General features: G+C 41.3%; 2 protein-coding genes across 2 annotated transcripts; both read left to right on the plus strand.

Annotated features, from left to right (window-relative positions):
• Positions 1-10,186: 10,186 nt before the first annotated feature.
• Positions 10,187-11,777, plus strand: LOC124009853 (forkhead box protein Q1-like). The gene has a single exon (XM_046322059.1). The coding sequence runs from the start codon at positions 10,396-10,398 to the stop codon at positions 11,293-11,295; it is 900 nt and encodes a 299-aa protein (XP_046178015.1). The 5' UTR covers positions 10,187-10,395; the 3' UTR covers positions 11,296-11,777.
• A 5,134-nt stretch (positions 11,778-16,911) lies between these two features.
• LOC124009899 (forkhead box protein F2-like) lies at positions 16,912-20,480 on the plus strand. The gene is made up of 2 exons (XM_046322139.1): positions 16,912-18,403; positions 19,534-20,480. Exons 1-2 carry the CDS (start codon positions 17,389-17,391, stop codon positions 19,707-19,709), a joined length of 1,191 nt encoding a protein of 396 aa, XP_046178095.1. The 5' UTR covers positions 16,912-17,388; the 3' UTR covers positions 19,710-20,480.
• Positions 20,481-25,453: the final 4,973 nt, after the last annotated feature.

Genomic DNA, 25,453 nt, shown 5'->3' on the forward strand with positions numbered 1-25,453 from the left:
TTTACTTAATCAATCAATTGGTCAGACACCATGTGACTGGAAGGGTGAAAGTTGACCAAGATTATTGTTATTTTTTCCCACCTTTATTTAACCAGGTAGGCAAGTTGAGAACAAGTTCTCATTTACAATTGCGACCTGGCCAAGATAAAGCAAAGGAGTTCGACACATACAAAAACACAGAGTTACACATGGAGTAAAACAAACATACAGTCAATAATACAGTAGAAAAATAAGTCTATATACGACGTGAGCAAATCAGGTGAGATAAGGGGGGTAAAGGCAAAAAAAGGCCATGGAGGCAAAGTAAATACAATATAGCAAGTAAAACACTGGAATGGTAGATTTGCAGTGGAAGAATGTGCAAAGTAGAAATAAAAATAATGCGCTGCAAAGGAGCTAAATAAATAAATAAAAATCAATTAAAAAATACAGTAGGGAAAGAGGTTGTCTGGGCTAAATTATAGGTGGCCTATGTACAGGTGCAGTAATCTGTTAGCTGCTCTGACAGCTGGTGCTTAAAGCTAATGAGGGAGACAAGTGTTTCCAGATTCAGAGTTTGTTCCAGTCATTGACAGCAGAGAACTGGAAGGAGAGGTGGCCAAAGGAATAATTGGTTTTGGGGGTGACCAGAGAGATATACCTGCTGGAGCGTGTGCTACAGGTGGGAGATGCTATGGTGACCAGCGAGCTGAGATAAGGGGGGACTTTACCTAGCAGGGTCTTGTAGATGACATGGAGCCAGTGGGTTTGGCAACGAGTATGAAGCGAGGGACAGCCAACGAGAGCGTACAGGTCGCAATGGTGGGTTGTATATGGGGCTTTGGTGACAAAACAGATGGCACTGTGATAGACTGCATCCAATTTGTTGAGTAGGGTATTGGAGGCTATTTTGTAAATGACATCGCCTAAGTCGAGGATTGGTAGGATGGTCAGTTTTACAAGGGTATGTTTGGCAGCATGAGTGAAGGATGCTTTGTTGTGGAATAGGAAGCCAATTCTAGATTTAACTTTGGATTGGAGAGTCCCAAGAAAAAGAAAACAATTGTCCGATAGGTCTATTCAGATAGCAGCCGATAAGACAGCTAACGATTAGCGGACCGCAGATGGGCGTTCAGGTAACGTCGCGACGGAGGAGCCAGCTGGATAACTCCCTCGGGCAGATAACACCAGAAGTCCAGTCGTGAAGGCCCGGTGGGGCTCCGCGTTGGCAGTGAAACGGGTCCGGATAGGTGATTGTAGCCCAGGAGTGACTGATGGAACTCTTCAGCTGGCTAGCTCTGGAATAATTGATGTTTGCTCCAGAATCGACGTAAGCCAATAGACACACGGATAGCAGCTAGCTAGCTGCGAGATCCAGGTATAAATGTCCAGAGCTTGCGGTTGAAATCTGGGGACATGGAGTGAAAAATTGGTCCGGTATGTTCCGGTCCGAGCCGTGCCGTACAAAACTGGTGATAGATTTGAGCTAAAGGATAGCTGATGACCACAAACCGTGGTTAGCTGAATACTAACGATTAGCCAGTAAAGAAGCTAACTAGCTTCTGGCTAGCTTCTGGTTAGCTTCTATGGAGGATTACAGATTTGAGGTAAATAATACTTTATTTTTTTATATAAATTGGTGAGGCGGGTTGCAGGAGTGTTTTGAAGATGAGTTTATGGAAAAGAAAAAATATATATAAAAAGGTATGCAAAGAAAGTTGTAAATATATATATATATATATATATATATATATATATATATACAGTGCCCCACTGTATATACGGGACACGACAAGACGAGGACAAAAGACGTCTGACTGCTATGCCATCTTGGTAAGCAAGATGACAAATTGTTGACACTCTTTTTATGGTCAGCTTACACTAAAGTTCAAACCCATACACTCATAAGCTGACTATCTTACAACCATGGCTATATTCATAATGACAGCTAGGCTATCACACCAAATCATCCTGGTTTTCTATGGTGGCACTGTTCTATTCCATTATGTCACGTTGATTTTCACCTGTACTCTGATGTAGGTCCCAATGTGATATCTCATCATTACAGATCTATGTGGGGCTTACCTCTCTCTCTCTCTCTCTCTCTCTCTCTCTCTCTCTCTCTCTCTCTCTCTCTCTCTCTCTCTCTCTCTCTCTCTCTCTCTCTCTCTCTCTCTCTCTCTCTCTCTCTCTCTCCAGTCCCACTTGCTGCAGCATGTCAGCCAAGCTATTATTAAGAGTATACAGACATATACATGTACACATATAGACACACACCAACACAAGCCACTACATGTGAGGAGAACGCATACATGCCATCTGAGTCTTAGTCATTGTGTGGTTGGATTACAGAGACCTATAGTCAACACTGAGTCTCTTCAAAAACAGCGACTTCGCCGTCACAGACAGCACAAACAGATGATCACACTTAATCTGCTCTGAAAACACACACTCACATAGACTATGACACACACACCTTGACATTCATAATGGTTCTTACATAAACATAAAGGAGGGAGGGCTTTGTTTCTGGAAGAACATGTGGTCATGTGTATGTCCTTCAGTTGTCAACAAGAAATGGCTGAATAGTTATAATTTGCATTAACTATGGATGGATTCAATTTCGTCTTACTTAAATGCACTATGGTGTGGGGAAGGAGAATATTTCACATACATCTAAAGTAAACATATCATTCTGAGCTGAGGTGTGGTAGTGCTAAAAGAGAATGAAAGCATTGGCGTTAGCCATAGTAATGTTCACTCCAGAGGTTGACTCTGCTACAGCATGCCCTCAGTCTGCTATGTCCCTTTGGAAGAGGTTGGAGAATGTTGATAGGGCATAGAGAGGTGATCAGCTGCTACTGTATGCCCTTTGCCATGCCAGTGCCACATAGGCTCTTAGCATACCTCTAACTTCAAACCAATAATGGTCTATCTTGAAATTTTACCAATAGAATTCAGGAATCCTCAAGACATCCATGACAGTCGGGCTAAATACAGTAACGTTCACTACCACTGAAATACGATGCATTACAGAGGACAGGGTTTACAGTACAAGCCAGCTGGCTATGGTTCGGTACCACAACAAACAATGCAAAATCTCCATGTTGTGAGTCCCTTTCACAACCAGGGTTTTGCGAAACTTTTGGTGGGCATCCCCTGGATTAGATGGCCTAACCAAACCCTGAAACCAACAGAGATAGAGAAACAGACAAATGCTTTTTCACAGTGACCAAATAGTACGGGTGATCTTCCTTCTCTTTTGCTAAACTGTGCATGACCTTGAGATGAATGCTGACCCAGAAAGCATTGGGCTTCCCTTGCTCACTCTTTGCATATTTCCAGAATGGCTTCCAGCTAGATGCTCGGTTTTCACAATAATGGTGTCACCGTCGTATAATATCTGCATAACTTCCCTGTTCCTTTAAGTCATCAGTAGCCTTAAGGCTATTTATGTAGTCCTTTCCTGCTGTCAAATGACCAAATTGCCATCTAGTGTCCTGGGTGGAATGTTATTAATACGTTTCATAAATAATAAACATATTTTTTTTCTTCTCAAAATTCAGTGTTTCTATGTCAAACGGTTTTGTAATATTTCAGTCTCCTGTGATGTATAGTACCAGTCAAAAGTTTGGACACCTAATCATTCAAGGGTTTCTTTATTTTTACTATTTTCTACATTGTAGAAGAGTGAAGACATCAAAACTATGAAATAACACAATCGGATGTCATGTTCGTCGTATAGAGGAGACCAAAGCGCAGCGTGATTTGAAGACAATATTATTTTAATTAGACGAAGAAACAGTAAACAAATGTACAAAATAACAAAACGACTGTGAAGCTATATAAACTGAGTCCTGACACAGGCAACTACACAGACAATAACCCACAGGTAAACCAAGGAATATGGCTACCTAAATATGGTTCCCAATCAGAGACAACGATAAACAGCTGCCTCTAATTGAGAACCAATCTAGGCAACCATAGACATATAAGCCCCCATAAACATATAAACCCCTAGACTGGAGAAACCCCTAGACAATACAAAAAACAAACACACCACTGTTGTCACACCCTGACAAAACCAAATAATAATGAAAACAAAGATAACTAAGGTCAGGGCGTGACAATGGAATCATGTAGTAACCAAAAAAAGTGTTAAACAAATCTAAATATATTCTATATTTGAGATTCTTCAAAGTAGCCACCCTTTGCCTTGATGACAACTTTGCACACTCTTGGCATTCTCTCAAACAGCTTCATGAGGTAGTCACCTGGAAACCACCTGGAAACTATTTACATTAACAGGTATAAATTGTTGAAAGTTAATTAGTGAAATTTATTTCCTTCTGAATGCGTTTGAGCCAATCAGTTGTATTGTTACAAGGTTGGTGTGGTATACAGAAGATAGCCCTATTTGGTAAAAGACCAAGTCCATATTATGGCAAGAACAGCTCATATAAGCAAAGAGAAACAACAGCCCATCATTACTTGAAGACATGAGTTCAGTCAATGTGGAAAATTTCAAGAACTTCGAAAGTTTCAATGCAGTCGCAATAACCATCAAGGCCTATGATGAAACTGGCTCTCATGAGGACCACCACAGGAAAGGTAAAACCCAGAGTTACCTCTGCTGCAGAGGATAAGTTCATTAGAGTTACCAGCCTCAGAATTTGCAGCCCAAATAAATGCTTCACAAAGTTCAAGTTACAGACACATCTCAACATCAAGTGCTCAGAGGAGACTGTGTGAATCAGGCCTTCATGGTCTAATTGCTGCAAAGAAACCACTACTAAAAGGACACCAATAAGAATAAAATACTTACTTGAGCCAAGAAACACGAGCAATTGACATTAGAACGGTGGTAATCTGTCCGTTAATCTTATGAGTCCAAATGTGAGATTTTTTGGTTCCAACCACCATGTCTTTGTGAGACGCAGAGTAGGTGAATGGATGATCATAGAATGTGTGGTTCCCACCGTGAAGCATGGAGGAGGAGGTGTGATGATGTTGTGGTGCTTTGCTGGTGACACTGACAGTGATTTATTTAGAATTCAAGGCACACTTAACCAGCATGGCTACCACAGCATTCTGCAGCAATACGCCATCCCATCTGGTTTGTGCATAGTGGGACTATAATTTGTTTTTAAACAGGACAATGACCCAACACACCTCCAGGCTGCGTAAGAGCCTGGATGGTGAAGGACCCAATTTGTAAGTCGCTCTGGATAAGAGCGTCTGCTAAATGACTTAAATGTAATGTAATGTAAATGTAAAATGTAATGTAATGTAAATGTTGATCAAGAAGAGGAGAGTGATGGAGTGCTGCATCAGATGACCTGGCATCCACAATCACCTGACCTCAACCAAATTGAGATGGTTTGGGATGAGTTAGACCGCAGAATGAAGGAAAAGCAGCCAAAAGGTGCTCAGCATATGTGGGAACTCCTTCAAGACTGTTGGAAAAGCATTCCTGTTGAGTGTGCATTGCTGTCATCAAGGCAAAGTGTGGCTACTTTGAAGAATCTAACATGTAAAATATATTTTGATTTGTTTAACACTTCTTTGGTTAGGACATGATTCCATATGTGTTATTTCATATTTTTAGAAAGTATTAAAAAAGAAAGAAAAACTCTTTAATGAGTAGGTTTGTCCAAACTTTTGACTGATACTGTATATAAAGTATAATATTGGAATGCAAAATCTAAATTGAATACATTTCAGCTATATATCTGACATGGTACAGAGGTGTCTTCTTTTTGTTAAGACCATAATCATGTGTGTGAGGTGTATACTTTTGATTCAAAGTAGATTTGTTTAAGACTACCAAGAAACACTCTGTGTGACCCTGATTTAGCCCACTGCAATAAAAGTTTCAAGATAAATTAATTAATCAAAATAAGTAATTAATCAAGAGACCAACATTCAGTACCACAGCAACAAGGGGGAACAAGTATACACAGGTAAATTGTCTAGGTGCTGCTGTTTCGGAAAGAAAGGCTCACACAACAACATCGGTCTCTACGTGGGTGCTGGAGTTGGCATGAACATGCTTTCAGCTCTATCAAAAAAAGTGTTCTGATGTGTGATCATGAGAACACATGAAAGTGTCACTTTGCACTTTAAAACTATTTGTTTTTATTTTGTCTTCTTCACACTGAAATCCACAAGTGTGAATGTTCTTCAAGACAAAACAACTTAAGACTCACTAAGAGTTAAGCATTACCCCCGCCCGCCCTACCTGCCTTGTGATCAGTGTTGAACATGTAGTTCAACTGTCACGCCTTGGTCTTAGTATTTTGTGTTTTCTTTATCTATTTGGACAGGCCAGGGTGTGACATGGGTTATTGTGGTGTGTTTTTTGTCTTGGGGTTTTGTGGGGTGACTAATTAGTCTATGGCTGCCTGAGGCGGTTCTCAATCAGAGTCAGGTGATTTATCGTTGTCTCTGATTGGGAACCATATTTAGGCAGCCATATTCTGTGAGTGTTTTTCGTGGGTGATTGTTCCTGTCTCTGTGTAGTTGTTTCACCAGACAGGCTGTATAGGTTTTCACGTTCCGTTTGTTGTTTTGTATATATATATATATATATATATAGGTATTTCATGTATCGTTCTATTTCATTAAAGAACATGAGTAACCACCATGCTGCATTTTGGTCCGCTTCTCCTTCAACAGACGAACGCCATTACAGAATCACCCACCACACATGGACCAAGCAACATGGTAACAGGCAACAGTGGCAGCAGAAGCAGCGCGACAAGAATTTCTGGACTTGGGAGGAAATCCTCGACGGGAGAGGACCCTGGGCTAAACCAGGGGAGTGTAGCCGCACCAAGGTGCAGCGAGAGAGGGACTGGACATGGGAGGACGAACTGGATGGTGAAGGACCTTGGGCTCAGCCTGGAGAATATCGCCGCCCCAAGGAAGAACTGGAGGCAGTCAAAGCAGAGAGGCGCTGGTATGAGGAGGCAGCACGGCGACGCGGATGGAAGCCTGAGAGTCAGCCCCAAACATTTCTTGGGGGGGGGGGCTCACAGGGAGTATGGCTATTCCAGGTAGGAGACCTGCGCAAACTTCCTGTGCTTACCGGGGGGCTAGAGACACCGGGCAGGCACCGTGTTATGCTATGGAGCGCACGGTGTTTCCAGTGCGGGTGCATAGCCCGGTGCGGTTCATACCAGCTCTTCGTATTGGCCGGGCTAGAGTGGGCATCGAGCCAGGTAAGGTTGGGCAGGCTCGGTGCTCAAGAGCTCCAGTGCGCCTGCACGGTCCGGTCTATCCAGAGCCAACTCCACAAACCAGCCCTCCCGTGGCAGCTCCCCGCACCAGGCTTCCTGTGCGTGTTCTCTATCCAGTTCCACCAGTGCCAGCACCACGCATCAGGCCTACAGTGCGCCTCGCCTCTCCAGCGCTGCCGGAGTCTCCCGCCTGTTCAGCGCTGTCGGAACCTTTCTCCTCTTCAAAGCTGCCGGAGTCTCCCGCCTGTTTAGCGCAGCCAGAGCCTTCCTTCTCTCCAGCGCTGCCGGAGTCTCCTGCCTGTTCAGCGCAGCCTGAGCTGGTAGACTGCATGGAGCAGCCAGATCTGCCAGGTTGCATGGAACAGCCAGAGCTTCCAGTCTGCATAGAGCTGCCAGTCTGCATAGAGCAGCCAGAGCTGCCGGTCTGCATGGAGCTGCCAGAGCTGCCAGTCTGCATGGAGCTGCCAGTCTGCATAAAGCAGCCAGAGCTGCCAGTCTGCATGGAGCTGCCAGTCTGCATAGATCAGCCAGAGATGTCAGTCTGCATGGAGCAGCCAGAACTGCCAGTCTGCATGGAGCAGCCAGAGCTGCCAGTCTGCATGGAGCAGCCAGAGCTGCCAGTCTGCATGGAGCAGCCAGAGCAGCTAGATCCGCCAGTCAGCCAGACTCTTCCAGATCTGCCCGTCAGCCAGACTTTTCCATATCTGCCAGTCAACCAGACTCTTCCAGATCTGCCAGTCAACCAGACTCTTCTAGATCTGCCAGTCAACCAGACTCTTCCAGATCTGCCAGTCAACCAGACTCTTCCAGATCCGCCAGCCAGCCAGGATCTGCCGGAGCCAACTACCTGCATGAGCTTCCTCTCAGTGCTGAGCTTCCTCTCAGTGCTGGGCTTCCCCTCAGTGCTGGGCTTCCCCTCAGTGCTGGGCTTCCCCTCAGTGCTGAGCTGCCCCTCAGTGCTGGGCTTCCCCTCAGTGCTGGGCTTCCCCTCAGTGCTGAGCTGCCCCTCAGTCCCGAGCTTCCCCTCAGTCCCGAGCTTCCCCTCAGTCCCGAGCTACCCCTCAGTCACGAGCTGCCCCTCAGTCCAGTGGGGTTCTGGGTGAGGACTATTAGGCCATGGTCGGCGGCGAGGGTGGATTATCCCAGGACGCGAGGGGGAGGAACTATGCCATTTATGGAGTGGGGTCCACGTCCCGAGCCGGAGCCGCCACCATGGACAGACACCCTCCCTTCCCTATGGTTTTGAGGTGCGTCCGGGAGTCCGCACCTTAGGGGGGTGTTCTGTCACGCCTTGGTCTTAGTATTTTGTGTTTTCTTTATTTATTTGGTCAGGCCAGGGTGTGACATGGGTTATTGTGGTGTGTTTTTTGTCTTGGGGTTTTGTGGGGCGTCGACGTAGTGTATGGCTGCCTGAGGCGGTTCTCAATCAGAGTCAGGTGATTATCGTTGTCTCTGATTGGGAGCCATATTTAGGCAGCCATATTCTGTGAGTGTTTCATGGGTGATTGTTCCTGTCTTTGTGTTTGCACCAGATAGTGCTGTTTCGGTTTTTCACTTTTCATTTATTTTGTAGTTTCCGCTTGTATTATTTTTCTTTCATAAAAAATGTATATCATGAATCATCATCACGCTGCATTTTGGTCCAATCCTTGTTCTACCTCTTCGTCAGAGGAGGAGATAGAAGAGAGCAGTTACATCAACGAGTAAAATAAAACTACATTTTGCAGTAGCTTGGTGGTAGTTCAACTAAATTCAAATCCAGGTCGTTTTTTCAGTAGTTGATTACTTTTTTTCCCATGTAGCAGTGTAGCTAACTACTGGAACAACACTACTTTTTTTGCAAAAATGTGATTAAATATGGTTGTCTAATTTTCACTTGACACATTGCGTTTGTGTTTAATAGGCTAAGTTACACATTCTGTTAACATATGACCACACAGATATTGGTTCTTGCAATTTGTAGTCTGTGACATTTCTGATTTACATACTGTATGATCATTTTTAACGCAGTAGTTTGGATGTAGTGAACTACTTTTTCAAAGTAACTTTAGTTGAGTAAACTACAGTTTTTCGTAGGGGTAACTTTTGTGTAGCTTAACTTCATTTGGTGTGAAGTAATTGGTAGCTTGGTAAACTATCTTTTCAGAGTAGTATCCCCAACACTGCTTGTGATGTCCTCTCTACATTAACCACAGTTTAATAAGTATGGAATTACCACACACCAGCATAGGATAACTGAATGTTAACTATTTATAATGGCATTTTAAGTTTTCAGCCTTTTACAGTAACATTAACCTACTGCTGACTTTACAGAGAATTACTTGACTATGAGTGTGCTTCTGGGATGTCCCCATGATTGACAGCTGAGATAGCTCTTATTTGTTTGATGAAATGCTTTCTTTCCTAGATGCAGAGCAGGCAAAGAGTAGAGAAACTGTGGGAAAATAATATTTAAAGTAATACAAGCACTGTATAGCATCTTTATATAAAAATATTTTAAAAAATAGTAGAGGCTGCTTGCATCAAATAGGGCAGTATTAAGTGCATCTGCAGACAAATGATGGCCAAACTGAAACATTTGAAGAATTCAAACAAAACGATAATAGATCAGGTATAACTCTCCATAATGATGGTATCCTTCTAGACAGAACGGATGGAAAGGAAAATAACGCCACCTGTTGTCTCAGGTGAAATACTCCAGAGGTGTCTACTTTCACAGCCTGATCGAGTTACACATGAAAGGTAGCCTATACTTGTCTTGTTATGCTGAAAACATGAGGGTGAAAGGGCTATTCATCGTATTTCCAAACAAACACTTACATAAAAATAGATATGATGATTTACGATGTGTCATAAACATTGAGAGTGCATGATATTTCAGTTGTTCCAAAATATCCATAATCATCATCTAGCCCCGCCTTGTTGGGTTGGTACTGAGGTGAGCCTGTGCTATAAACAGGTCACCAGACAGACAGGAGGTGAGACGAGCTAGTGAACCCAAAGGTATGAGGACGGTGACTTCATCGGGTACTTCTAGGATATTTTGACTGAAAGCAGCTCTGCGTTTTGACACATTTACGCACAAGACAAGACTTCCTCTGTTTTTATTGGAGATTCGGATACAATTTGGATAGAAAACTAGCAGTAGGCTATAGGATAAATAATAATAGACAACATGAAACTTGAAGTATTCTGTGGAAACCACCACAACGAGGTGAAATCTTTGCAGGAGCTGTGCAGCGATGCCGAGGGCAGCGTCCGCTCGCCTCTCTCCGGTGAGGAAGAGTTGGGTTCGGATGGGGACTGCGTGGCGCACAGCCCTCCACCTGTCACACCCGGCGTAGACGGCATAGGCATTGGCAAACCGTACATACGGAGACCAAAACCTCCGTACTCTTACATCGCACTGATTGCCATGGCTATCCGTGACTCAACATCTGGTCGTCTGACTCTGGCAGAGATCAATGACTATCTGATGAAAAAGTTTCCATTTTTCCGGGGCAGCTACACTGGTTGGAGAAATTCGGTGCGCCACAACTTGTCACTTAACGACTGTTTTCTAAAGGTCCTCCGGGACCCGTCCAGACCCTGGGGAAAAGACAACTACTGGATGCTGAATCCTCACAGCGAGTACACCTTCGCTGACGGAGTGTTCCGACGCAGGAGAAAGCGCATCAATAAAAAGACAGGCAAAGAGCAAAACGTCTCCGACCATACTGCCGACGAGAACGCGCAAGTCACCATCACATCCACACCCCCAGCCACTAAAACCGGACCCAGCAGTGCCAAGTTCTCCAGTTCCTTCGCTATAGACAGTATCCTCAGCAAACCGTTCAAGAGACAGGAGTGGGCAGAGGATTCTCCCACTGTTGCTGCATTACCGTGGCCCGGTTACACTCAGATGATGGCACACATTATGAGAGGATCACCTGTCGCCTTGCCACATCACGCCCAGTCGATGTTCCATGTGGACTCATACACTGCGCATGTGCTGAGGGCATACGGTGGTGGATTTTATTCCGAGAGGGACGATCGCAAAGACAGTTACCCCGCAGAATATTATTCAAAGGCATAATCCGTTTACCAGATAATCTCTACAGTACCAACGCCAACTACTTAAAAAAACTGACGCTTACCACCTATTAGAAATAGAACGTTTGTTGTCGTAATGGACCATGCATTTTATTGCATTACCTTAAATGTGGACAACCAGTTACCTACACAGGGCGTCGTATTATTTCATCAGGACATTTTAGTATGGACATTTAGTGTGGGGAGGAGTAGGCTTTATGTCATTCCTTTGAGGTTCTGTGGTAATTTCCCTTTAAATCAAGGGCATTTTTTGTGCTATACAGTGTACAGTTTATGATGTATAGATTATAGGCTATTTATGTCGTTGGTTTGTTGAAAAGTTGTTACTTTTGACAATCAGTTGACCTTCAGAACATGCTATTTATAACATTTGGCATGTCATTTGTGCTAGTCGAGCTGTTTGTATGTTTTTATTTTAAAAAACACGATTAATATTTGTAATAAAGAGTAACTTTAACGTTGAAATGTGATGTGTTTCTATCTTTATTATGTTATTGAATCCATAGCGCATAGATTGCGAGAAAAAAAAGATATACAAGATATCTGCCCTACAAGTTATTTTCAATAAAAATGATATTCAAAACGGCAAAATGAAGGGAACCTTTGAGAGATGAATTATGAATGACCAAATCCCAATATACCGTCAAAACCACTGACAGGTGTATGTTGTAGGCCTGCAGGTGCATTTAAAAATAAATGTAAACATCGCCTAATCGACTTGGTCTAATATCCAACCCTTTTCAAAACACTGCTTTACCATTTCTATCAAGGCGACATATTATTAGGCTAATTTGATTCGCTCGCTGTCAAATTGAAATTGATTGGGACATGCGCGAAGGCCAGAGAAGGGAAATAAGGACGGACGAAAGTACAAGGAAGGAGGACCTGAAGATATCGAAAAGGGTTGCGAAAGGCTAGGCTAATGGTAGGCTATATATCACATCTAACTTTCATAAATCACTAAACATGATCCGGTCCCGCTTAAAAAAAAGACGTTCAGCTTATAAAGGCTTCATAAAACCTTCGCAATGCCTTCATAAGCACTACATAAATGTGTTACAAACAATATATAACCTTCTGTCGTGCTTTATAAAGGGTTCCTAAATATCGCATAACTGTGTGACATAATCACCAATGTCAAATGTGAAATAACCCACTATGTCAAAAATGATTTAAACACCTGCTTTATAAATTGTGACATATCGTGCTAAAAGATGGCAGACACTCTCTAACTTGAAGTCATAGTCACATTACACCTAATCTCATTCCCAGACCCTTCCTCTCAAAAGCGCGGAAGGGCTTGTAGACCAAACCATCAAACTTGAAGAGCATTACTCGTTTGTATAATCTACCAACCAATCATCTCCTACAACACCTTCCGCCACGTGTGGTTTGCACTTCTGTCCTATCGGCCCGACGTCTTGGCAATAAAGAGATGTTTGCTAACTCTTATTGGGATGGTTTTCCTCACACGCGCGACACACATTGACCATAGGCTGTAAGGGTGTAGTCTTTCTTCTTCTCGGTAAAGCCATTAATAAATAGCTAGCTATGTCCTTTGCTAATTAGCTAGCTGGAAGGTAGGGCCTGTTGTTTTTTTCTCTCCCTTGAGGCCAGGGGGAATGGTTTACACTAGATAGCACAGCCACAAGTCAAATTGGCTTAATTGTACAAATGTATGAGGACAAAAATTAGTTTATTGGTCTTAATTTCAGGTTAGGTTAGGCATAAGTTTAGCAGTGTGGTTAAATTGTGGAAATGGGCAGAGTTGAGCCACAATTCTGACTTTGTGGCTGGGTTAACTAGTGACGACCAGGCGTAATGTTTTTGCTAGCAAAGAACATAGCCTGATGACAAATACTTGACTCAGTAAGGTCGTTCCCGTTGAATTATATAGTCACTCCCACTAAGGTCCAGGTTTGAATGGTTGATATCCCAGGCTTATATATGATGTGTGAGCAATAGCGTTAAATGTACTGTAGTCTACAAAAGGAAATTTAACATAAGGAACTTGAAAGTGTCTATATTCTGGAACCAAGATACATGTTCCTCAGTACACAAACAAGCACACAACAATATAACGAGCCATACTGTGCAGGTGCTGGGCCCAGTCAGGTCTTTGACATATTCACCCACTCCGCCACTGACTTCACCCACTCCCTCGCTGAAAGATCAGCCACAAAATGATTCCACCTTTGTAACAGGTTGTATTCAAGTCCTAGTCTCCATTATGGGAACAGAAGAGGAATGCCTGTTGCGGTAGTGTCAGGAAGGACTACTCCAAATAATCTTGGCTCTGACACACATACACGCACACACACTTAAACTCAGGCTTTGCTGGTCCATCAACCCATCTAAATACCTCTCAGACCGTACAGCAACCTCTAGATCATGAGAACCATAGATGTATAATATATTTATTGACAATGTATGTAGTGTCCTGTAATACTTTAATGTGAGACTCCTTCGGTCAATCATAACACATCCATAAGGACTCTATATCACATGGCACTGAACTTACTTTAAAGTCAGACACCTTTGGTCATTCATAACACATACTAACAGATACCACAAAGTAACCACAAAGAAAGTTAGCAGTTCTGTTAGAAAATACCTTTGCCACACCATCTGGTTAAGGACATTTCTGTGCTGAACCAGAAATACTCTAAATGGGGGAGATGAGAAAGTAATTTTGATTCGTTTTATTAGATTCCTCTTAAATTTACAAATCTCATGACATGACTAAGAGACATTGATGTTTATTGGGGGATTTGTATTTAGTTGAGCCTATTAGTTGGCTACATTTTGTGTTGGTATAGTTAGCTAGCTATGTAACTTAGCTGGCTAGCAATCGCTGTGAAGTCCCCAAAATTATTTGAAATAACGATTGAGGTAGCTATGTAATATAACTCATTGCTTAACTACTACAAACTAATTTAAATTACAATAGATAACGCTTAACTTACACATGTTTTGCTGTCCAGTGGCACCACAAGTGGGAATTTGATTTGCGAATACCATCACATGGGGGCTTACTGCACTGCAGAAACACCAGCGAACCAAACAACAGTGCATGCTTTAAATGGGAATTAAAGGGAAACTACACTCAAAAAATGTACGTTTCTAAGATTTTTCCCGGACCTCTTAAGGGGTCCATGGTTGCATTTTAATTAAGCATTGTTGTGAACACAGAAAATCTAATTTTGTGGTTTCTCTATTAAAAAAAGTGTGAGAAAGCCAGAAAAAAATAGGGTAAATCCGAAACCTGGAAAACAAATCCAAGATAATCAAATTTGCGGAACAAAATGTATGAATTAGGCAAAAGAGAAAAACTGATTTAAAATGCACTACTAAGTTGTTGTTTTTTGCTGTGCAAGACTGCACTTTCGAGCGTGTCATCCTGCAGCACAGCATTATGGGGAAAGTTAAGGTCAGGTACAATATTGGCTATGCACCAAGACGGAAAGAGGTTGGGCCAAACTATAAATGTTTTAGAGTAATATATATGCCATTTAGCAGACACATTATCCAAAGCAACTTACAGTAATGGGTGCATACATTTTTACATATTGGTGGTCCCGGGAATTGAACACACTATCTTGTCGTTGCAATGCTCTACCAAGATGCTTGACAAGGTTAATATGATTTCTAGAGTCTTTATTAAGCGTTGCTTATGCCACCCTTTATAAAGCACAGGTTTATGTCCTATTTGACATAGTGGGTTATGTCACATTTGACTTTGCTGGTTATGTCACACAGTTATGCCACATTTATGAACCCTTTATAGAGCATGAAATAAGGTTATATATGATTTGCAACACATTTATGTAGTGTTTATGAAGTCTTTATGAAAGCTTTATGAAGCCTTTAAAAGCTGCAGGTCATCTAAAGCGGGACCAATGATCCAATAACATGAGTTATATCCCTTCAAATGTTTCATATATATTATTGGAGATTTAACCTAACATTGTTACCAATATCACAGTAGGCCACTTCATATTTAGGCCTACTGCGTTACAAGAATCATTAATAACTATCGTTAACTATCGATTTTTTGTTAGATTTTTACCAAGACGATATGGCAGTATCACTCATTCTGTGCGTTACATTTTCAAAACCTTCCAAGTATTCTTCTGTGACGGAGACAAAAAAGTTACTTGAACCAGCTGTGCATCCTGAACGCAGCGGGGTTATTATTGCCGGAAATTCTGAGGAGATTATGTTCTCTACCTTTGTTTTTATAATGAAAAATGATCTTATCTCCACATCCTTGTTTGGTTAGGAGTTTGAGCTTGTCATTTCTAACTGTTGCATCAAAGCTATTGGCTTAAAATACCTTACTGTTATTACACATTCAACGGATAGGACAAATTGCTAACACCGCGTCTCCAAATAGCTTGAATGTCGTCATTAAATCTTTGAATTGATAATTTTTGTTATTTTCCTGTATTGCCTTATAGGAATATAAATGCATATTTGGTTAAATTATATTGCATGTACATCCAAAGGTGTCTATCCATGTTTCCTCGATTATTTTTTATTTGGATTGCCTGAACTGACTTGAATTGAATTTGAACTTATCCTGATCACATTAATTGGGATAGGCGACACTTCCTACCAGTTTTCGTTTGACCTTCTTTTGTTTCCCCAAACATAATCTCTTTACAAGCATTGTGTATGCATTACGCATGGTACAATGTTCCCCAGCATATGGGCACAATCCGCATGCATGCATGGTTTCTTATTTTACATTATAAGGCCTAGACTCATTTGTTTAGCTTCTAAATCATTATAAACTCAAAACGACAGAACAATAACAACAAAATAACATCATAATCATCATCATTAGGGCACTATAAATATGGAAACATTTACATCTATCTCCAAGACCTCATTTGGATCTGTGCAATTAATTCAGCTCTCCGGGGATATGATCCAGGCTCGAGCCCGTAAACTGACACTCGCGCGATGTGTGTGGTATACTGGCAGCGCCTGATGGAAAAAGCATGCTTCCACTCATGGCAAAGTCCTATCCTGAACATCCCCCAACAAATTAACACGACAACTAAGGACTATTACTACCTTTGCTAGACAAAACCGCAAGCTCGAAGAAGCTCTGACTGTTCAGCAAAATACTATTATCTATAGTTATCTACTCTTGTCTTTTTTTTCCATCTTCAAGTACATCATAGGTCCAATGTGCTATCATTCAAGCGCTACCTATTTTGAATAAGGACAACAGAGAGCATCATGAATTAACACAATCATTAATTAGAATACTATCACAGTATATATATTGTACAATGTAATATATATATATTGTACAACTAAACTAGAATTCTACTAAATAGAATAGGGCTATACTGTGTGTCTGTCTCTCTGGTATATAAGCAAGCGGTGTCATAGTTAATTTGGAGCCATTGCCTTCATCCTTTGGCTGTTGCAGTGTTGACTGCAGTGTCTAAATACGTTTGATAAATGGTGTAATTGCGTGTATTAGAGTTGTGAGGAGCGGGTGGGAGGAGGTCTCTGTTAGTCCTCTGCTCTGCGCTCTGTTATGTGTGGCTCTTGCTAGAATTATGTCTGGACGGAGGCCAGATCTGGCAGGGGTTGGATCTGGAGATCCTAGCGATTTCTTAGAGGGATTTAACCGGGATCTATAGGGCAGAGAGAGATTGAAGAATTGATAGGTGGTCGAGTTTTGTTTGGCCGAGTGGGATATGCGCAGGAAAGTCGAAGAGCTTTATGTTTCCCCTCTTAAAGGGTCATTTCCAGAGATGGACACAGTGAGACGGAGTTGGAGCAGCGGCCACACAGATACACAGCAGCTTTTCCTGATTAAAACAGCAACACACGTGCAGTGAATCGCCACTGGACACTAACTTCTTCGATTATCCATTTGGAAACATATTTTTTTAGAACGTCTGAAGTTGCTGACTGAAGGGGATTTGGTGTAGCCTACTTCTTGGACATTTCAGGGTAGTATTAGACATTTCAGCCCAGTGGAACAAAAGTCGAGCAAGGCATTGGTCATAGCCTACACGTGTCCTTCTGTGTCTCTAAAGTGGACGCAAACATGACGACTGAGAGCTCACAGCAACATCTGGTGCCGTCTCATCCTCTGAGATGCAGCCCAGCAGCCGGAGTGATGCACGCCACACCGATGAGCGCACAGCCAATGGCGGAGAGCTCAACAAATGCATCAACCAAAGGGAAAAAGGGCAACTCTGGCTTGAGGCGACCTGAGAAACCGCCCTATTCATACATCGCCCTTATTGTGATGGCTATCCAAAGCTCCCCGACAAAGACGCTTACTCTGGCAGAAATATATCAGTTCCTTCAGGCCCGTTTCCCGTTCTTTATGGGGTCTTACCAGGGCTGGAAAAACTCAGTGAGGCACAACCTGTCTTTAAACGAGTGCTTCATCAAACTGCCTAAGGGCCTCGGCAGACCAGGGAAGGGCCACTACTGGACTATAGACCCGGGCAGCGAGTTTATGTTCGAGGAGGGATCCTTCCGTCGCAGACCTCGCGGATTCCGTAGGAAATGCCAAGCTCTGAAACCAATGTATCGAATGATGAATGGCATCGGTTTTGGAGCGTCGATACTTCCCCAAAACTTTGATTTCCAGAACCCCTCCGCGTCCTTGGCATGTCATGCCAACGGTTACAACCTGGACGTGATGGGGAACACGGTGCCAGGGAGCTACGACGGGCTGGGTGGAGGGCATCATGTCCCTCATATGTCACCAAGCCTCGGGTCCACCTACATGGCGGCTTGTCAGGGGGCGTCTAATGGAGACTACTGCCCGGACAACAGTAGTAGCCCTTTGCACACCTCCCCGGCTGCGGTGGCAGTGGGCACTTTGGACTGTCATTCTCCCTACGCCAGTGCTTCTCCCTACGCCAGTGCTTCTCCCTACGCCAGTGCCCCCTCACACTGGGCATCGCCTGGTATGTCTCCATATATCAAGCAGCAATCCCTGGCCTCAAACAGTCCCACATCCTCCGCCTTGCACTCCAGCATGTCCCCATACTCGCTGGAGCAAAGCTATCTCCATCACAACGGAAGGGACTCATCTGACATTTCAGGTAGGCTTTACTTTCCTTTTCAATATAGGCGAACACAATCTTTAATTGGTGCAATATATGGCCAATTATAAAATATACAACTCGTATACAACCAATCGTCCACTCCGATGGATAGTTTGCATTAAATAGTTCGTATTTATATGAGTTATTTCATTTGTAAGTAGTCGAGATGGGCAATTGCAAATTGCGAATCAGAGTAGACATCTGGCCTAGTTAGGCTTGTCCACTTATGACCAAAAGACTATTACAGAACTATGAAAATATGACGAAAAATAGAAACAATAAACATATTTCTAACAATATTAAAGCAAATGCTATTGCCAAGATTAACAGAATCATTCCCAATAAAGTTGAACACGTAGCCTAGATTTTATTTTCAAGTCCTTATTGAAAATGCTCCAAACCACAATATGTGACATGACAATAATATGACAACACCCAATTATGTGTAAATTAATATACAACAATATATCTATGTCAACACTGAATACAGTTTTACCTATCTATACAAATGGTTTATTGTGACCATTGTGAACATGTGACCTTTACGCAATGTTCTCCAAAAGGTTTACACGTATTGAACAACACATAAATGGTATAACGTTAATATTACTGAATTAAATAAATAGGTTCAACAGAAACACCACTGCTGTTTCTGAAATAGTTATAGATTTTACAGGTATTAGGATAAAGCAGCATTATCCCAATTCTGTCGTGTACGTAATAAATATAAGGCAAATTCAGGACTAAATAGAAAGCAAAGTAATTATGGTATATATTTAAAATGTAATGAAAATACAACGACACTCACAACATTCTGAAATGCCAACCTTAAATTTACAAATAGGTCTACTATTTTCACATTGTAAAAGTAATGTTTCATAAATTCGTTTGTTTTTCGTGATCATGTATGCTCTAAATGATCTGCATGTTTAAGGAAAAATTCAAGCCTACCATTTTATAAAAATAATTGGAGTATGTTCCGTTTAGATAAATACAACGTCCAAATATTGGCACCTATAGGCCGAAACACACGCCATGGATTGCAGTCATTATCTGTATTAGAATAAGTTGTTGTAGTATTTACAAGGTTTGTGTTTGACTGTCACGTCTCTTTCATCTGTTTGCAGTGGGATTATCTCGATACTCAAGCCCTTCATCGCCAGTGTGTGACAGGAAAGATTTTTTTTTAAACTTGAACGGAATTTCTTCGTTTCACCCGGCGACTGCCAGTGGATCATACTATCACCAGCTACATCACCATCACCAGAGCGTCTGTCAGGATGTCAAGCCATGCATCATGTGAAATAAACGCAACAAGACCATTGCCATCTTGGATGAAGCTCACATGAACTACACTATATACAAGCTATAGGCTTATACCATTTGTCCCTTGCCAAGTCCGGTACAAATATCTAAGACGAATTAGGGGAATGTAGTCTATATATACATAACTCTATTTGTCTCTGAGAAGGTCTGTGTCACGACCCCATTCCGGAGAAATTAAAAACGACTGAGTGCATGACGTAAAAAATGGAAAAAATGCATGTATTGCCATTGCCCAACACGTTGTCAATCACGGCTCAGACAGCTCGTCCATGTCATGATCTATTCAGAAGTTATTGTGTCATTCAATATTGTAGGTTAGTGTGAGAGTACCAGTTATCGACATGGATAAACTGTCATATCCAACCACATTAAATGTGTTTACTTAAAAATACATGCACATTCACCCCGGGTTATCTTTAGCTATTTGCACTTACATCTAGACCCCAGAGTTGTTGTTTTTTAAAGATTTCCCTGTAGGCTACAGCAAGCCAATAAATATATATATTTTAAAACTGTTTGGGTTAGTTTTAATTCAAAGATAAATGTATACAGCAAGGGAATTATTTCCCAAGATTGCGTTTGAGACAATTTGACCACTTTATGACAATGAGGTGTTTTGGTATGTTGTTTTTGTTATTGCAAACCTTAATATAACTGTTGTTATTGTTATAGCACACTATTTTAATTCAATGAATGCACTGTTTACAAATAATTACAAACATATTAATACCTATAATGTATTATTCAGCATATACTGTACAAATGCAATGTTTGATTTAGTTATCAATCAGTAGCCTTGCGAAACATGAATATTAGATGGACATTTCAATTAGAAATGTAATCAAAGGTAAAGTTACATTGCAACAATGAGAATAGGAACCATGGTGAATGGTGAATCGGGGAAAACACGAGAGCCAAGCAAATCCACATCCCTAAAATCTGATGTCTTAAAAAAAGCATAGCTAAAATTACGATCACAGGCAGCTCACCTTCTCCATAGTACATACAACTGAAACCTAGTACTAATTTAACCCTCCTGTTGTGTTCGTTTCATGTTCTGTGTTTCCAGTCCAAAATAACCGGCCCATTATAGCTGATCATAAATCCATAATAGCACATATATTATCACCTCATGTTGTGTTGGATCTTTTGATCAACTTAAGTTCTTGTGAACATTACACGTTTTGAACTTCTATTTGCTATTTATGGCCTGTAGGCCTCGTTGACCTGAGCTCATACAACTCGTGTTGAGTAACGATAGCATAATGTATGGGTTATTTTGACTATAACAAATACTCAGGTGAAACATATTGTGCTATTTATCACAGACTACTTTGTGTCTAAATGTAACAATGTCTCTCTCCTCCTCACCAGTGTCATGATGAAAGATATGATCAAGAGCCTCACATACAGTATATCGTTTGGTCATTGTGCTGCCACAGAATGAATTGTGAGCAAGGCCTCAAAAAAACTTTTATATACCAGAGCTGCGAGAAAAGTTCTATATATTACTGAAACAATGCTGCGACTGTTTGTGAGAATGCCAACAGGAGTGGTTCGGTGGGGAAAATATTCTATTGGGGAAAGGTTCCCGTGGGGGTTGCCATGGAAGCCAAGAAGGGGAGTGTGTGTGTGTGTGTGTGTGTGTGTGTGTGTGTGTGTGTGTGTGTGTGTGTGTGTGTGTGTGTGTGTGTGTGTGTGTGTGTGTGTGTGTGTGTGTGTGTGTGTGTGTGTGTGTGTGTGTGTGTGTGTGTGTGTGTGTGTGTGTGTGTGTGTGTGTGTGTGTGTGTGTGTGTGTGCTCAAACACACATGCATGTGGGGGTCTGGGAGAGGGAAGTGTGTACATCTGATTAATGGGCATGTGCCTGAACTCAATTTTATACACTAATTGTAGTCTCACCCATTCACTTCTAATGACCGGTCATTTTTGACCATGAACACCACAGGTGTACAAAATGTACATAAAACACACCAGATGAAATGAAAATCATCTACATATATTGTGTGTGTTCAGATGCCCTGTGTGGACAAAGTCATGGAACCTTGTGACAATCAGATTAAATTAACTACATTTTTCAGAGAGAAACCTCGTAAATCGGTCCAATTCGACCGGAACCCAGCAGGAGGGTTAACATCGACAAATTTAGAAACACTGAGTTTGAAAACGAACATCTCTTCATGCTAGAGATATTACAATAAAATAGCTCATCTGAATGTTGTGCGCTTTCTTGCCGATCTTCGCAACAAACATATGACTTGTACTCTATATAGTGTTAATTTAAATTATTTAGTGAATTAATAGCCAATGTGATCGACTATCTAACATGTTCATACTAATATGAACATATCGTTACAGAATTGTTACAGGATACATTTGATAAATAATCATGAGGGCATTAGCGTACATTTTAAATACAAAATTTGAGAAATCTGTGAAATGGAGACTTTGATAAATGAGGATCTAGAGAATAAACCATATTGTTTGAATAGTAGGCCTAAGTATGTTTAAATGTTTGTAATGGATGCTGCATTTTCAATCTGATTTGGAGGAATGACTCTGTTGTGTGTGGGCAGTTGTTTTCTAGATATCACTTGGTTTGACTTATTTTAAACAGTAGTACACGTGTAGCCTACACGTTTGGATGAAATTGAGGCTTAGCTGTGTAGAGAGAAGAGAGAAAGAAAATAGAACAAAGTTGTAAGTCGCTTTGGATAAAAGCGTCTGCTAAATGGCATATATTATTATTATTATTATTGGAGAAGCTTCCTTGGTTGGCCTTTGTGAAATGAATAATAGCTAAAAGGCATCAATTGTTTTGCCTGAAATCTGCATAAGTGAAACAATAGTGAAACAGAAGGTTACTCAAGTTTGGATTTCAGGCTATTAGTTATGCATTCAATTTGGTCACAAGTCCCTCTATTGCAATGATGTACCGATGTCACCACCTAGTGGCACTGGCTTACCTGTACACCTCTCATGGACAGAGAAATGGGTTGAGGGATATTCTTTTTAACTTTGTATTTGTTTTTATTAAGGATCCCTATTAGAAGCTGTGGTCAAGCAAAATGAAGTCAGTTATATACAGTTTAAATATTACATTACATTACATTTCATAACACTTTACCCAATACATTTAATGTGTTCCCTCAGGCCAATACTCCACTATCACATATTTACAATCCAACATCCATGTCTACGTGTGTGTAGAGTGTATATGTGTCTGTACCTGTGTGTGTGTCTCTTCACAGTCCCCGCTGTTCTATAAGGTTTATTTTTATCTGTTTTTTAAAATCTGATTTTACTGCTTGCATCAGTTACCTGATGTGGTCCTTCTCTAGCTCAGTTGGTAGAGCATGCCGCTTTTAACGCCAGGGTAGTGGGTTCGATCCCAGGGACCATCCATACGTAGAATGTATGCACACATGACTGTAAGTTGCTTTGGATAAAAGCGTCTGCTAAATGGCATATTTTATTATATTATATTATTATGGAATAGAGTTCCATGTCGTCATGGCTCGATGTAGTACTGTGCAACTCCCATAGTCTGTTCTTGACTTGGGGATTGTGAAGAGACCTTTGGTGGCATGTCTTGTGGGTTATGCATGGGTGTCTAAGCTGTGTGCTAGTAGTTTAAACAGACAACTTGGTGCCTTCAGCATGTCAACACCTTTTACAAAAATGAGTAGTGATGAAGCCAATCTCATTTCCACTTTGATCCATGAGATATTTACATGCATATAAATAATGTTAGCTCTCCGTGTACATTTAAGGGCCAGCCATGCTGACCTGTTCTGAGCCAATTGTCATTTTTCGAGGTCCCTCTTTGTGGCACCTGACCATATGACTGAACAGTAGTCCGGGTGCGACAAAACTAGAGTCTGTAGGACCTGCTTGTTGGTAGTGTTGTTAAAACGGCAGAGTAGTGCTTTATTACGGACAAACGTCTCGCCATCTTATCTACTGTTGTATCAACATGTTTTGACCATGACAGTCCAGGGTTAGTCCAAGCAGTTTAGTCACCTCAACTTGCTCAATTTCCACATTTTTTGGCCATATCAGTTGGTTTTGTGATGAATGAGCCATCTGATTCAATGAATGATGGAGCTGAGTTTGCCTTTTTGCCCAAATCGTAATGTAAGGTGCTCCAAATTTTTTAACTATCATTCTTTATTTCATTTATTTCAGAGTGGAGTTTCTTCTTTTTATTCAGTTTAGTCACATGATTTCTCAATTTGCAGTACGTTTGCCAATCGGTTGTACAGCCAGACTTATTTGTCATTCCTTTGCCTCATCCCTCTTAACCATACAGTTTTTAGAATAATTGTCTTAATGGGTGCATGCTTATTACTAACTGGAAAAAGCTATTTCATAAATGTGTCAAGTGCAGCATCTGGTTGCTCCTCATTACACACCACAGACCAACAAATATTTTTTATATCAACAACATAGGAATCACAACAAAACATATTGTATGACCTCTCATACACCGTATTAGGCCCAGGCTTCAGAACTTTGATTTTCCTAGACATGGCTACTATATTGTGATCACTTCATCCGATAGATTTGGATACTGCTTTAAAGCAAATTTCTGCAGCATTAGTAAAGATGTGATCAATACATGTTGATTATCAGTCAATGTGGTAGGTTGTCTGATAACCTGAACCAGGTTGCAGGCACTAGTTACAGTTTGAAGCTTTTTCTTACGGGAAGCTTGATGAAAGCCAGTCAATATTTAAATCACCCAGAAAAGATACCTCTCTGTTGATATCACATACATTATCAAGCATTTCTCACATGTTATCCAGATACGGACTGTTAGCACTTGGGGATCTATAGCAGCGTCCCACCAGAATGGGAGGTGAGGCAGATGAACCTGTTATCATTACTTCAACAGTATTGAACATGAGATCCTCTCTAAGCTTTACAGGAATGCGGTTCTGAATATAAATGGCAACACCTCCACATTTGGCATTTCTGTCTTTTCTGTAGATGTTATAACCATGTATTGCTACCACTTTATCATCAAAGGTATTATCTAAGTCAGTTTCAGACGTTGTCAGCATATGAATGTCATCTGTTACTAGCAAATTATTGATTTCATGAACATTGTTTCTTAAGATAGATATGTTAATGTGGGCTATTTGTAACACTTTTCTGGGATGCTTGATTGTTTTCATAGCTTTACTGGGATGCTCAGCAGAAGTAGCCATGCTCATGTAATTTATGATAGTGCAGGGTGAGCTGCACACAGTGGATTTCCTACTAGGGCACACAGCGTTGATTACTGTAATGCATACAATAGCTGTAGGATCAGCAGAGGCCTTCAGAGCAGTTAGAGGGACACACATTATGTTACTTAAATTGTGTCTTTCAACACTCCTGGTATAATGTACATTTGTTGAAGCATTATGACAACTCCGCGACACAATGGTAGGGATTAACTGAATTGGGTTTGGGATTTGGGCTTGATAAGTGATTGTCTCAAAGCACCTTTATAACGCTGTGAAAAGATCCAGGAAACCAAATGATTGGGTGCATCCAATCCTCCTTATAAAACAAGCTTTGTTTCCAGAAGGTATCAAAATGGTCAATTAATGATACACACAAAAGAGCGGTAATAGTCTCATAGCCAGTTATGGAGGGCTAAAAGTCTGCTGAAACGTTCATTCCCACAATTTAGGGAGGTCACAGGGCCAGATATTATGGGGAATTTGTTGGT

This window comes from Oncorhynchus gorbuscha, linkage group LG22 (assembly GCF_021184085.1).
Source record: "Oncorhynchus gorbuscha isolate QuinsamMale2020 ecotype Even-year linkage group LG22, OgorEven_v1.0, whole genome shotgun sequence".
Taxonomy (NCBI): domain Eukaryota; kingdom Metazoa; phylum Chordata; class Actinopteri; order Salmoniformes; family Salmonidae; genus Oncorhynchus; species Oncorhynchus gorbuscha.